We start from the raw sequence: 13,659 nt of genomic DNA on the forward strand, positions 1-13,659 counted from the left end.
TTGCATCTGAGAGGGGGCTGGTACCCAACTTGGGCATGGGAGAACTTCAGCAGACTCTAGAGTTTGGCTGACTCCATCTGGGATATCCAAAATGGGTTCATAGCTTTAATGTTAGAACTAGGACAATGCAGCTACATTGAGAATGGCCTGTGCTCTCAAAGGCTACTTGTGCAAGCCACATGCATCATGTCGTGTACAGGGGATTTGGGTGGCGTGGCGGGGAGGGAGGGCACTGGCCTGGTGTTGTCTTAAATCTCTCCTCCATGCCAGCAAGACTTTCGGAAACGATTAGGAGACCTTAGCAGAAAGAGGCAGAAGTTTCAGTGACCACAGTATGCCCTGCAGCTGGTGGGAAATTCTAAGCGGCTACCTGGAATAGTAATGTCTCTACTCACTTGGAGGAAACTATAGGAGAGAGACCGCCCGAGAAGTGAATGGCCCACAGGGGAAAGAGTCACTTTCAAACACTTGCAAGTTCAGAGAGCAGGAAGCCACCTTTGATGGTACAATTCACGTTAAAACCATCTTCTCTGTTTTCTTCTTCCCTCCTCATTTTGTCCTTCCCTTCAGCGGGATTCCAGCCCGAAAAATATCGGGGATAATGCATTGTAAAGAGATGCGGGATTCATCCGTAAAATTGCGCTTTGATTACAAGTACGTTTGTTTGATTCAGTGGTTAACAATGTACCCACACTCCAGTGGACCCAGGCGAGCCATCCCAGAACCATTCTCTCTGCTTCACTGTGAGCCCACGGCGGTATCTTGTTTACTTCTGAACATCACGAGAGGCTGTGATTTCATTCTGATATGTTCACAAAGTCAAATACGGTTAGAGTATAAAGTCATCATGGAATTTACGGGCATGTAGAGATCTAAATAGAAAGGCCATAACATCACACAATAAGGCAGCGCCCAGTCAAGCAGCTACTCAAGCTGAGCCCGGGTGCCAGCAACTCTGAAAGTCATCTGGGCAGCTGGGAAACTTTCCCTTGAGAGTCCGAGATTCTTGCAAGCAGGGCAGCACTTCATTCTGCCTTGGACACTAAGGAGCCTCTTCCTTTGCAGCGGCAGTGGAATCCCTCAAGGCTGCCTGGCTCTGCAAACATACCCGCGATGGCACACGTGCGCTCCTCGCTTTTCCTGTCCAGCAGCCTGGACCGAATTAAGCATTCTAGAGAGGTGCCTTCTCCGGGAGACCACGCCCCTCAGAGCCCCGCCCCCGCTCCGCAACCGGCAGCGCGTGACGCCACGGCGCCTCGACGCACCCCGCCCCCGGCCGCTGGTCGCCAGGGGCCGCTCGCGGGCGGGTCTCCTAGGCAACCAGTGCTCCGCCCCTCCGCCCCTTTAACCTTTAGGGTGCGCGGGCGCCGCGTCCTGCGCTAGCGCCTGTCTACCCCCTCCGCACGCTTCGCCCGGGCTGTCCCGGCCGGAAGGGAAGATGGCGGCGGCGACGGGCGCAGCGTCGGCCGAGCTGGTGATCGGCTGGTGCATCTTTGGCCTCCTACTCCTGGTAGGGGAGGCGTCTGGAGTTCCCCAGGGCCTAGACGGGAGCAGGGGCGGCCCGGCTGCTGGCCTCTGGGTCCAGCGCCCTCCTCGCCACGCCTTCTCCTGCGGGGGCTGCGGGGGCCCGGGGCGGGGGCGGGGCTGCGGGGAGGCGCGCGCCGGCCCCTAGCTGCCTGCGTCGTGTGGTCCCTGCCGTGCAGGCTGCGTCCTGACCCGGACCCGGGTGGCTGGGGGCGCGCCTGGGGCCCCGGGGGGAGGAAGGGCCCTGGGAGCCCGGAGCGCCCGCCTGCGCGAGTCCCGTGGGCGCCGCGTCGTCTCCCCGGGAGCGGGCTCTGCCCCTCCGAGTGGTTCCACCTTGTCCCTTCCCTTGGGGTCGTGGGGTCTGCAGCCTGCCCTTCCCATGGTTCGATCCTGCCTTGGTGACGTACGATGTTCTTTCTGACGCCGGGTTTCGGGTTCCTTCCCGGTCTTTGACGGTGAGAAACCTGTGCCGGGCGGAGCTGGGGCCCAGGTCACTGCCAGTGTCAAGGTCTGTGTACCCGCCTGTCTGACCTCAGGTACCTCCTTCCCAGCCCCCTGGTTCCTGCTTATCCAGTGAGCAAAATGTGGACCTTAATGAGCCAAATGGGCTGGATTTTACTTCCCTAACCCATATTAAAACCCTTTTAATTGGGAGCTCAGTTTGTTTCTCTTCGTACCTCTCCCCAGTGTCACTCTTCCCTGGTGGTCTCCAGCCCACCCTGTTTTTGCTTCAACACGACAACTGTATGTCCCAAAGTATTTTGCCACTTTGCATTAGGAAAACAGCAAAATCAAACCAAAAAACTGTTTACTTCACTTGCTGAAATCAAGACTTGTCTCATTTTGCTTTACTTTCTAGATTCCACTACTGTGTCTGCAACCTCTGTATTGTGGTATGTTTTTCTAGTAGATGTTGCAGCAGAAACTACCCCTCCCCCAAGTGTGAAAACTTGAAAAGTCTTCTCTTGCTATCTTTACCATTCACCCGGAAAGTAATAATGCGTACCCTGGAACATGCTTTATTCTGCTTGAAGAATATGGAAACCGTGAAGGTTGGCTGTGGTTTCCAAAGCCTGTACTTGGAGAGTTCACTGGCTTTTCCAGATCATTGTATTCACTTGACTTGGTAGGGGAGCAAAATTTGGCACCCCAAAATGTGTCTATGGCTGGTTATTTGTAAGAAACAGGAGACTTAGAAATCGTTCTTTTTTCCCCCGTCTTAGCTGCTGGGAGAATTTAGGTAAGGAGCCTGTTCCCAAAATAGAGTTATCACCAGAAATATCTGCAAAGAATGTGGGCTAGATGTGGTGGTGGGGATACTCCACTGGGCCTAGAGATCAGAGTCGGTCTGTGTCCTCTGCCTGGTCCAGCAAAAGTTTGTTTACCAAATAAAGTTTATTTACCAAACTTTTGCTTTTAACTGCATGCGAATTGCCTTCCTCCCTGTTGAAGTCCCAAACCACCACCCTCAGCATCCTCTGTCTATAGCTGAAGGTGGTATTTAAGATGAGGGCTTTGGCTATTTTGGTGAGTTTTCTTGGGTATCTCCCCTGTGTACATGTTATTTAGCATTTGTTTGATTTTCACTTGTTGATCTATCTCGTCAGTTTAATTGTTAGACCAGCCAGAAGAATTTAAGAGGGAAAGGTAAAAAAACAAAACAAACACAAAAATAAAATAAGAAGGAAAGGTAAATTTCTTCCTCCCTGATAGTTTAGAGGAAAACAAAGGAGCATGTAACGTGTATCAAAGTCCAGGAGGGATATCTTGGCAGTTATCAATGAATAAACATTACAGCAGTTGTGCTGTAAATTGTAGGAGGATGCAAACAAAACAAAATGTGGCCTTTAAGAGGGCCTGAAGATAGATGGGAAAACAAAAATGCTTGAAACAAGTTATTGTAAGTACTGAAAACCAAAGTATGATTTTATGAATTAAATAGGACTTCAGAAAATAGAGAACAATATTTGGAGAAAGTGGAATTGAGGCAAACTTTGGATGAATAACGAAGGGAAGACATTTAAGTTGGGGATACAACAGCGGGAACAAAATAAAACGGGAACGGAATTAAAGATTTGAAATTAGATGTTGGAATAGAAAATTAGTAATGAGGGCCATTGTTTAATTTTCTGCAAATCTCTTTAATTCCTGGATTGTTAGAAGAGAACTGGATTCTCATGTCTGCTTCTGCATTCAGCCTTTTCAGAGATTATTTTGGTTGAAGTATATGAAGTTTTAGTGCTATGTAGTTGGAAGCAGAGTATCTGTTAGGTCATTGTGGACATTGTTCCATAATATACACCAAAACTCGGTAAGTAGAAGCTTCTTAACATGAAATGTGGAATCTGAAACCCTATCAGAACTTTTGTTCTATTGTATTACAGTCCACATTGCACTCTGAATGGATCTACCCCCCAGTGTGTGGTTTTATAACATAATGCGTTTGGTCATTTAGAAAATACTGGTTCACTGAATTACCGAGATCTTCCAAATTTGGATACATTTCATTATATAGATCAAAATATCACATTCATCAATATCACTACTGATCTTGTCAGAAGAAATGTCTCAGAAATAAGTATTGAGAAATTGTCAAGCTCACAGCTGTGAATACAAGTTTTCCAAAATTCTGGTTTTCATTTGAAAGCTTGAATTTTATCACTGGTAACAAATACTGTCAGTTGTTTTTCTTGAAGTGATAGGCTCCCTTTGTTCATGTAGACAAAATCTGCCAAATATCCAAGTCCGAGTAACCGTAATTTGTCACTTGTGCTTTCAAGTGAAAATAACGTTTCTTGGAAATAGTGCCTAGTTTGGCTTTCACCTCCTAAGTACTGAGGTGCTTTTCCTGGAGACAGCCAGCCATCTTAGGTTGAATACATACTTCAAGTATGCACTCCTCCATGGAGTATTAAAAGAGTCAAGGGTTGAAGTTTAATAAAGTTAACGTTTACTGGTTTGTCAATTATAGTTTTAAGTTAGTCTTTTTTGTTTTTTCCTCCCCTTCTGTGAGTGTGTGGTGGTAAAGAATAAAGTCACTACTGACACGTTTGGTGCCATTGTCTTGATTCATACTTAATTCGGCAGCAGTTTTCCTCACCGTGTCTTAAGCCCACGAGTGCAAATGTCAACATAGTGAAAAAGGCAGATGACATCTTATGGGGATAGTTTTCAATTTGCGAATCCCCAGAAAGGGTTGTGGGATCTCCAGAGGTCTGGGGACTTAACACTTTGAGAACTGCTGCCAATCACCCGTCAAAGAATCAGAATACTGGGATTGACTGCTTTTGTAATCTTGGGCAGGCAGGATGGACTTAATTTTCTTCTGCCATATAAGGAAAGGTTAGACTTGGCTCCTCCAAGCCTACAATCTAACTGTCTACACTTACTGTATCAAATCTGGGCTCTTCTACCTAACCCCCACCCCTGCAGCTTCCTCAGTATTTTGATTTACACCATCTCTCAAGTTGCATTTCCCATTACTATACAAGATTAAAGCAAGTTTACTCTTGTTATTCAAAGTGAGGGGATCATCTGGAAACTTGTTAGAAATATAGAATATAAGACCCCAGCCCAGCCAAATCAGAATCTGCAGTTTGACAAGATCCCAGGCAGTAAGTGTGCGCATTGGTTCATCTGTTCCCATTCCTGGCTCTGCCTGGTGCTTCTCCACCTTGACTGCTCATTAAAGCTACCTGAGGAATATTAAAAGCCCTAATGCCCAGACCAGTTAAATCAGAATCTCTTGGGAGGGGTTGGGGACTGCTCTAAACCTTTCCTTATAATTGTGAGCAAAATTATATCTTAGTTACTTTTATGAAATCCTTTAAGATGTTATCTCACAAAGGGAGTTCAACTCGAGGATGGAAGATGCCTTAGAGGACTGGGACGGGGAGGGTAGGGGGGACTTGAGGGAGGGTGGGGGGGAGTCAAGAGAGGGAGGGAATACGGGGATATGTGTATAAAAACAGATGATTGAACTTGGTGTACCCCCAAAAAAATAATAAATAAATAACATTTTAAAAAAAGATGTTATCTCATATGACATTTAATAATAATTACTGCTGTTTGTTAAGCAATTACTATGGCCAGGCACTGTGCTAAACTCTTTACATTCAGTTCTTATAATCTACTGTGGAAGAAGTATTCTGATTCCTGTCTTACAGATGAGGACATTTGGTTTATTTTATAATGTAGTAACTGTTGATAGATTTAACCCATAAACAAAAAGCTGTTTGGGGTTCTGTTTTAAAACTGTAAAAGGATCCCGAGACCAGAAAGTTTGGGAACCTCCAGCTTAACCATTTTGCCTGGGTTGCCCTTTCCCTGCTTGTCTGCCTGTAATTGGCAAACTCCTTCCACTGCAATAATACCTATCACTTTGAACTTTGTAAAAGTGCAGATCTTCTTGAAGACCAACAAAACATTTATTGAGCACTTTGTGTCAGGTACTGCTAAGGATAGAAGGAAAAGGCTCATCTTCCAGTGACTTCCAAAATAATTTTGGGAATGTTTTAATTATTTGTCAATTAATTTAGAAACAAACCCATTAAATATTAATATAGTAACATTTTATGAAAGAATATTTTCCAAAACAGAGAAATGAGTAAATTGTTGAGCCAGAATTTGAGTAAATGTCTTTCCTTCCTTCCTTGCTTCCTTCCCTCTCCTTCTCCCCCTCCCCTTCTCCTTTCTTTTTCCCTTTCTTTCTTTCTTTCTTTCTTTCTTTCTTTCTTTCTTTCTTTCTTTCTTTTTCTTTCTTTCTTTTCTTCCTTCCTTCCTTCCTTCCTTCCTTCCTTCCTTCCTTCCTTCCTTCCTTTCTTCCTTTCTTTTCTTCCTTCCTTCCTTCCAACATCCAGGTTCCAAAGTGCACATTTTTCTTTTCACTTTATTTTTTCCTGCTATTCTGACCAACTGAAATGTTAGTAATGTAAAGGAATTACATGCAATAACTTGGATGGATTTCAAATTCATTATGCTCGGTAAAAGCCAGACTCAAAAGACATACTATATGAATACATAATGACATTCTAGAAAAAGCAGAAGCTGTGGGGACAGGGCTGGGGAGTGGAGAGGGGTTAACTGTGGAGGAGCAAAGGGGATTTTTCTGCGGTGATGGAACTGTTCTTATGTCTTGATTGTGGCAGGAGAATTTGGAAACTGAAGCTAGTTATGTGGTGCTCTTAGTTCATTTCTGGCTCCTGAACTAGGATACCCAGAAGGGAAATAACATTAATGAAAAACTGGCTTCATCTGTTGTTGGGTGTTGAGCCAAAAGACACAACCAAGCCAGAGAGCGGGAGAAGGGAGAACAAACTCTGGGGATCTTTCGCAAAGCATTGTCTTCCCAACAGCAAGATTGGGGACGTTTTAAGCTAAGAGTGAATCCGCATATTCATGAAGGGGCTTGAGCAGAGGAATAGGGTTGGGGCAGAGGTCCACAGACTCCAAGCTTTTGTTGACTGAAATCGTGGGCCTCAGAAAAGGTCAACATCATCATCCCTCAGGTTCCCTTTTGATCTAGGGGTTGAGCGCCCCCGAGGGTGGTTAAATTATGCAAAACAGCTCAAGAAAGTGCTTTAGGCTAGTCTTTACCATTGAAACAGAACTGGGAATTTACAACTGATTTATTATCTTTACTATTGTTACTTCTCTTGCCTGATAAGTCTTTTGTTCCTTTAAGATCTTTAATTACTGAGACCCATTCAAGGACTTGCACTGTGGCCAAGTTAAATCACAAAATGGGCCAAAAGTGGCTTCCCTCATGTCAAGAAAGCCGTGCCTGGTTCTCTCTCTCTAAGGAACCCCTACCCTATCTGCTTATACTAAAAGTTAAATCTGTTGAAAAGCATGAAAGGAGAAAACAAAGCTTGTGTCCCAGAGCTTTTATGGAGCTTAGTTAAAACCCTGATTCTCAAGTTCGCCTCAGATTGGAATCCTGATGTCTGGAGGAGCCTCACTCTGAAGTGGTTTGCGGGGAGGGAATAAGGTATTTGAGTTTTTACCCAGGTGATTCTCACACAGCCAAGGCTGAGAGTCACTGATGTAGGATCTGTCTGCTCCCCTGTGACTGAATAGAGCAGAGGTTCTTGAAGTGGAGTCCCTGGGAACTTGTGACAAATGCAACTTTCATGGACCCTCTCCAGGCCTGTTGGATCTGAAACTCTGTGCTTTAGCAGCCCTCCAGGGGATTCTGATGCTAGAATCTGAAGTTAGAGGATTGTGAGAGTAAAGTCCTAACCCCTGTGTTAGTTTCCAGAAAGATGTTGATGACTATTAAGGTTACTTAATTGATTAGAGATAAGCTCAGTACCTCTGCTTGTACTTTTTTCCCTGGAAAGTTCCTTGCGATGCACGTGCATCCATTTTCAGTGTTCACTTTTCTTTGCTTAATGCCCTTTAAAATGTGAATTATAGTATAATGTGTCAGTTGCATGGTGATTATTGGCAGTTAATCTTTAGTTGAATGGTATTCTTCCACTGTCGTAATGGGACAGAAGTTAATTTCAAGTGGTATTCTGTGATGCTTCAGCAATAAGAATAGGATAGAACCAGTTCTAGTTATATCTTCTTTAGGTTGGGGAGATCTATAGGGAAAAGTTTTCAGAGTTAGTTATAACTGCAATGTTGTGTGAAACCATTAATGGTTATCCTGTGTTTGGTGAGGAAATATGTCCTGAGCACTGTTATTGGTAACTTTTGCTTGTTTTTTTTGTTTTTTGTTTTTTTGTTTTTTTTTTTTTTTTGGTGTCTTGGCACCCAAGTGAAGTTGTACTTTCATGAACTAGGCTTTGAAAATTATAAATCTTGAATAAGTTTATAAGGGATAGTGGATGTTCCTTCCACATCCGAAAGAATCTTTAGTTGACATAAAGTTTCCCATTGGGAACTTCCAAACACATGCTAAAATCAGTTTTAGAGAATACATAGGGTAATAACAAAACATTTCTTTCTTTTCTGTTTCAGGCTATTTTGGCATTCTGCTGGATATATGTTCGTAAATATCAGAGTCAGCGGGAAAGTGAAGTTGTCTCCACCATAACAGCGATTTTTTCTCTGGCCATTGCTCTTATCACATCGGCACTTCTACCAGTGGATATATTTTTGGTTTCTTACATGAAAAATCAAAATGGTACATTTAAGGTAATTATCATCATACTGTGTGAATTTTTTCCTTTCATATTCTTGGCAATTAAGTAATTAAATGATAAACATTCAGTGCATGTTGTATTTTATTGTCGTCTCTGGGAACAAGCGGGAATGGAAATGCACATAGAGGCTGCGTCTGTGACAACTGCATGGAACAGACTGTTCACTGACTTACAGCCATCCAAGTGTGAAGAATGCCTTTTGTTAATTGGAAAATGTACTAAGTAATCATAATAGGTTTTATTTTTGTGCCTCTCATAGCTCCCTTGAAGTCTATTTGACTCGATTTGCATTAATGCAGTAAATAAATAATTTAGAAGGGCTTTTGTTAGTGGCAGGGTCTTCATGGCTGTGTCATATTGAGTGCTCTGAGTCACTTTGAGGTAGGCTGCAGGTTATCAGACCTGAGTTCTAGTTTTGACTCTTCGCTACCTATCTTGTGTTTTTGGCCAGACTAAACTTTTCTGGAGTTCACGTTCCTCATTTTTAAAATGCGTGGTGTTAGACTGGAGGATTTCTGAGTTCCTTTTCAATTATGCAAATTACTTTCACATTTCTTATTAGTGTAAGCTTCTATAGGGCAGGAACTGTGTTTTGTTTGTTTCTGTATGCCCAGTGTCTGACATGCAGTAGGTACTTAAATATTTGAATGAGATATTATTTCAATTATTTCAGTAATGCGTGGTTCCAAAAGAAGTTCCTGAATTGGGCCAGCTGGGCTTAAATAATTTGAAAATGTTTTTGTAGTTAGGTTTGGATAGATTCTGATTGCTGTGAAAACTACAGTTCTTTTCTGTAGGTCAGTCATTCATTTAGTGAGTATTAATTGAGCACTTAGTATGTGCCAACCCTGTAGAGAGATAGTAACTAATGTCTTTTGAGTATTTACTTTGTGTCAGACTCTTTCCTAAATGGTTTACAAAGCTTCACTGCCCTTAACGTCCCAGCAACCCTGTGAGGTAGATGGTGTTATCCATGTTTTTATGGGCTGGAAAGAAGGGTTCAGAGAGGTGACATGACTCATCTCAGGTCTTGGGGTTTGTAAGTGCTGTCCCTGGAATTTGAAGCTCTGAAGTCTGGCTCCAGGGTTCTTTGCTCTCTGTGAGCTGCATCTGTACCTGTATCTGCATCTGTCTATCTGATACAGTAGAAGTAGTGTTATCTGTTATATAATTATTGCTTAAGTAGGAGCTTTTTAAGTTTTAAATTTAGAATATTTGATTTGTTTAGATTTTGTGGGATTATGTTTTCATGTTGATATTTCTAAGGTAAGTATTTTCATGAAATTATGAACTTCCCCTTAGATTATGTAGTTGTTCTGGGACCATGCCTAATTTAGTAGTCACTTTCTATGTACTAGTTTTTTGTTTTATTTTTGTTTTCTTAACCTGTGAGATTGCATTATACTTGTTTAAACAAAACGTTAGGAATCCTCGCACCTAAAGAAGCAAAAGTACAGCCCATGAAAATTTAGGGCAGAGGCTTCCCTGGGGGCCCAGTGGTTAAGAATCCGCCTGCCAGTGCAGGGGACATGGCTTCAATCCCTGGGCGGGGAAGATCCCACATGCCACGGAGCAACTAAGCCCGTGTGCCACAACTGCTGAGCCCATTCACTGCAACTACTGAAGCCCGAGCATCTAGAGCCAGTGCTCCGCGACAAGAGAAGCCACCGCAATGAGAAACCCACTCACCACAATGAAGAGTAGCCCCTGCTTGCCACAACTAGAGAAGCCTGTGCGCAGCAACAAAGACCCAATGCAGCCAAAAATAAAAATATATAAATAAATAATAAAATAAATCTTAAAAAAACAAAACAAAAACAAAAAACTTAGGGCATGTAATAAAATAAAATAAAAAGAAGAAAATATATAACTGTAGTTAATGTGCTTATTTTATGCTTGTTAAATCTAGATGTGGCATCAATAATTAGAAGGGAAAGATTCCATGTTAATGTTTTTAAAAAATGTTTTCTTTCATTATTGAGGGATTATTTATTCAGTAATTGTATGTTTTTTTTTTTCCTTCTACTTTTCATTTACTTAGTTGTCTCTGTTTTGTTCTGTTTGTTTTGGGGTAACTCAGAGCTTAGATAATGTACCAGTTTTTTCCCCAATACTTTGATGCCTTTCTTGATATTTTAAAACATTCTTTGTTTCCCTTTCTGTCTTTTTTTTGGGGGGGTGGGGGAGGGCTGGCTGGGGATATAGTGAAATTCATAAGAGTTATCATTTGAATCTGGCCTGTGCTAACACTCAAAGGAGAACTAAAAAGACTTTCAAAGAACTCTTTCCCAGTAAACTAACTGTATTTTCTCCAAAAAGTTATTGATGAAGTCTCTTGAGGTGCTTAGTGAAAGACAAGAGTAAGTATTTAAGAATTAGTTTTCAGACTTCATGCTGCAGTTGTAAATTTAGCGGCCTTAGGGTGGACTGTTCCACAGTGTCTTTAATCTCTTCCATTAGTCAGGATAAATGTGCAAGTTGACATTGTTTTCTGTGATGAATTACATTGTATCCTAAGTTTTACAATGTGCATTTCTTATTTCTAAATGAGTATATGTATTGTCTAACTTTCTCCATTTCTACCTCAAATATTGAAGCCTCGAAACTGATTAGGGACCTGTTTATAAGGTATAATTATTTGGAAACTCTGAGGTGTCAAGGACTGCTAACATTTGGCTTAGGAACCGAGGGTGCCAGGCAGGCAGTCAACAGTACTTTCTCTGTGTTGTCTTATTTACCTTCCTAGCTGTCTCTGCCTTCTTTTGGCCAAGAATATATTGTAATAATGTCTGAACCGTTTCCACTGACCTTTTTTTAAATGCATGGCAGTCTGAATAATTTTAGCCAGATAATTTGTTTGTTTCTAGTTTTTTGTGAAATAATTAACTTTATAGATTAAATAAGAAAAAAAAAACCTAACATATAGCTAGAAGTGTTCTATTACACGTGTCTAGTTGGCCAATAACTTTGGCTGGTGATGTATACAAAGTGTACCAATCAAAAAAAATCAGAAATGGCCACTAATGTGAACAGATATTCTTTATTTTATACAGTGTGTAAAGTTGAAATAAAATTAATAGTTAAGATATGGCATCAAAACATTTGTTTTGGTAGCTAAAATGTTCATCTCTTCCTTCCCTCCGTCAATGGTTAGTCTCTTTATGGTCGGTGGTTAAGAGACGTCTGGATTTAACTCTACTACTGCCTCATTTCTACTCTCAGATGCTAGTGATTGTATTTTAGAACTTTGTATTCTTCACTACACCTTAAATATATTCATGCATTTAATATTTACTAAGTATGTAATGTGTACCTGAAGGTTGTAGGTGCTAGAGATTAATGATTATAACCAGTGAGGCCGCTGCTCTCCGGACCAAGCGGTAAACAAACAAAACAGGCTAGCTTCCTAATGCTCACTTCTGTGAGGATACAGAATAGAGTGAGTGATGTGAGGGTCAGCTTGGTTGTGGGTATTGAGACAGGAGGACTGGCTGAGGTGGACCAAGCTGCCAAGGGCCCTTGAGGTGAGACCTGAGTGAGCGGAGCCTTAGGGAGAAGCAGCAGCAGGTACAGAGGCCCTTAGGCAGATGTGCATTTGGCCCGTTTGCCTGAGGTGTGGCATTGGGGGTCGTGCTTTGGTACGAGCTGAGATCAAGAGGAAGGTGGGGACAGCTTGTTTATGACTTCTAGGTCATGTTAATGGGTTTAGATTTTCTTCCAAGTGCAATGGGAAGTTAGTGAAGGTAAAAAATAAAGGTGACATGGATTAGAGTGGTGCTAGTGGAGAAAAGTGATTAAAAGTGGTATGTGTTTTGGACATAGAACTGCTTGGATTTGCTGATGGATTAGTTGTGGGGGCAGAAGGAAAAAGAAAATGGAAGCACTAATGCATAGTACACCTTAGAGAAATAGGGCAGCCTCGGGGAATAATTAGACTTGTGTGTACACATGGGCAAGTGAGGGGATGTAGATAAAAGAGCTGTGTTTTGCACCAAGTTACCTTCAAGGTACCTATCATATATATTCAAGTGGCCGTGTCAAGCAGGAAGTTGAAGCTCCAGGAAAAGCTTAGGGTTGGAGAGAAGTATCTGGAAGTGGATGGTATTTAGAGCTGTGGGCTGTCCAGCAGCTGGGGAGACCGAGTGGTCAGAGAAGCCTTGGCACGGACCATGGATTCGAGAGCTGCATTATGTGGAGGCCGACCTGGGGGGAGGGGCTGCAGCCTGGGAGGTGGGACAGAAGACCGAAGAGGGGGTTTCTCAGAAGCATATGTTTCAGGAAGAGCAATGCTGAGAGGTAGAGAGAGAGAGGTAGGGAAGTGACCTTGGCTTTCGTGAAGAGTAGTTTCCGTGGAGCAGTGGCGTGGTCAGGTGGGAGTGGCTGAGTGTGGACCGGAAGGTGAGGGAACAGTGACAGGGGATGCTGCCAGCTTTTCCGGACGCTTTGTCCTCTAGGGGAATAGGAGGTGGGGTCAAGGGGGTGTTTTTATTTGTGCTGGATGTGTGTTGTTTAATGGAAACTATTAGAGTGTGTGTGTGTTAGGATTCAGTAGAGGGGGAGGGTGTTTGGGAGAAGTGAGAGTATTATTGCAGGTACAGTGTCCTTGTGAAGGCAGAGGGGTTGGGGACCTCAGAATGAAACGGTTGCCTGTAAATAGTGCAGGCACTTGGCTGAAGGAAAGGCTAGCATTTGCGTGCAGATGGAGGTAGGGTCTAGATTTGGGAGTGAATTGAGTAGCTGTTTTTTTGTCCTCAGATTATTTTAGAGACCTCTAAGTCATTGTTTCTCAACCATTGGCTTCTGTGCTGGGTGATTCTTTGTGGTGAGGACTGTCCTGTGCATTGGAGGTATTTAGCAGATCCTGGCCTCTACCCACTCAATGCCAGTAGCACACTGACCTCCTGCCTCCAGCAGTGTCTCCAAGGCATTGCCAGATGTCCCATGGGGGACAAAGTCCCCCTGAGTGAGAACCACTGGTCTAAGG

General features: G+C 42.9%; 1 protein-coding gene across 3 annotated transcripts in view; it reads left to right on the top strand.

The window, feature by feature from the left end:
* Positions 1 to 1,283: 1,283 nt before the first annotated feature.
* LMBRD1 (LMBR1 domain containing 1) overlaps positions 1,284 to 13,659 on the top strand; it is a 107,465-nt gene continuing 95,089 nt past the window's right edge. For 2 of the 3 annotated variants that reach the window (XM_057738488.1, XM_057738489.1), the window contains exon 1: positions 8,503 to 8,667. In XM_057738488.1, the coding sequence (XP_057594471.1) occupies positions 8,654 to 8,667 (14 nt within the window). In that variant the 5' untranslated portion in view covers positions 8,503 to 8,653. Of the gene's footprint in view, positions 1,511 to 8,490; positions 8,668 to 13,659 lie in introns of those variants that run through there. The other variant, XM_057738487.1, reaches the window with a different exon arrangement.

The sequence above is a fragment of the Hippopotamus amphibius genome, chromosome 6, assembly GCF_030028045.1.
Source record: "Hippopotamus amphibius kiboko isolate mHipAmp2 chromosome 6, mHipAmp2.hap2, whole genome shotgun sequence".
In the NCBI taxonomy this organism is placed as follows: domain Eukaryota; kingdom Metazoa; phylum Chordata; class Mammalia; order Artiodactyla; family Hippopotamidae; genus Hippopotamus; species Hippopotamus amphibius.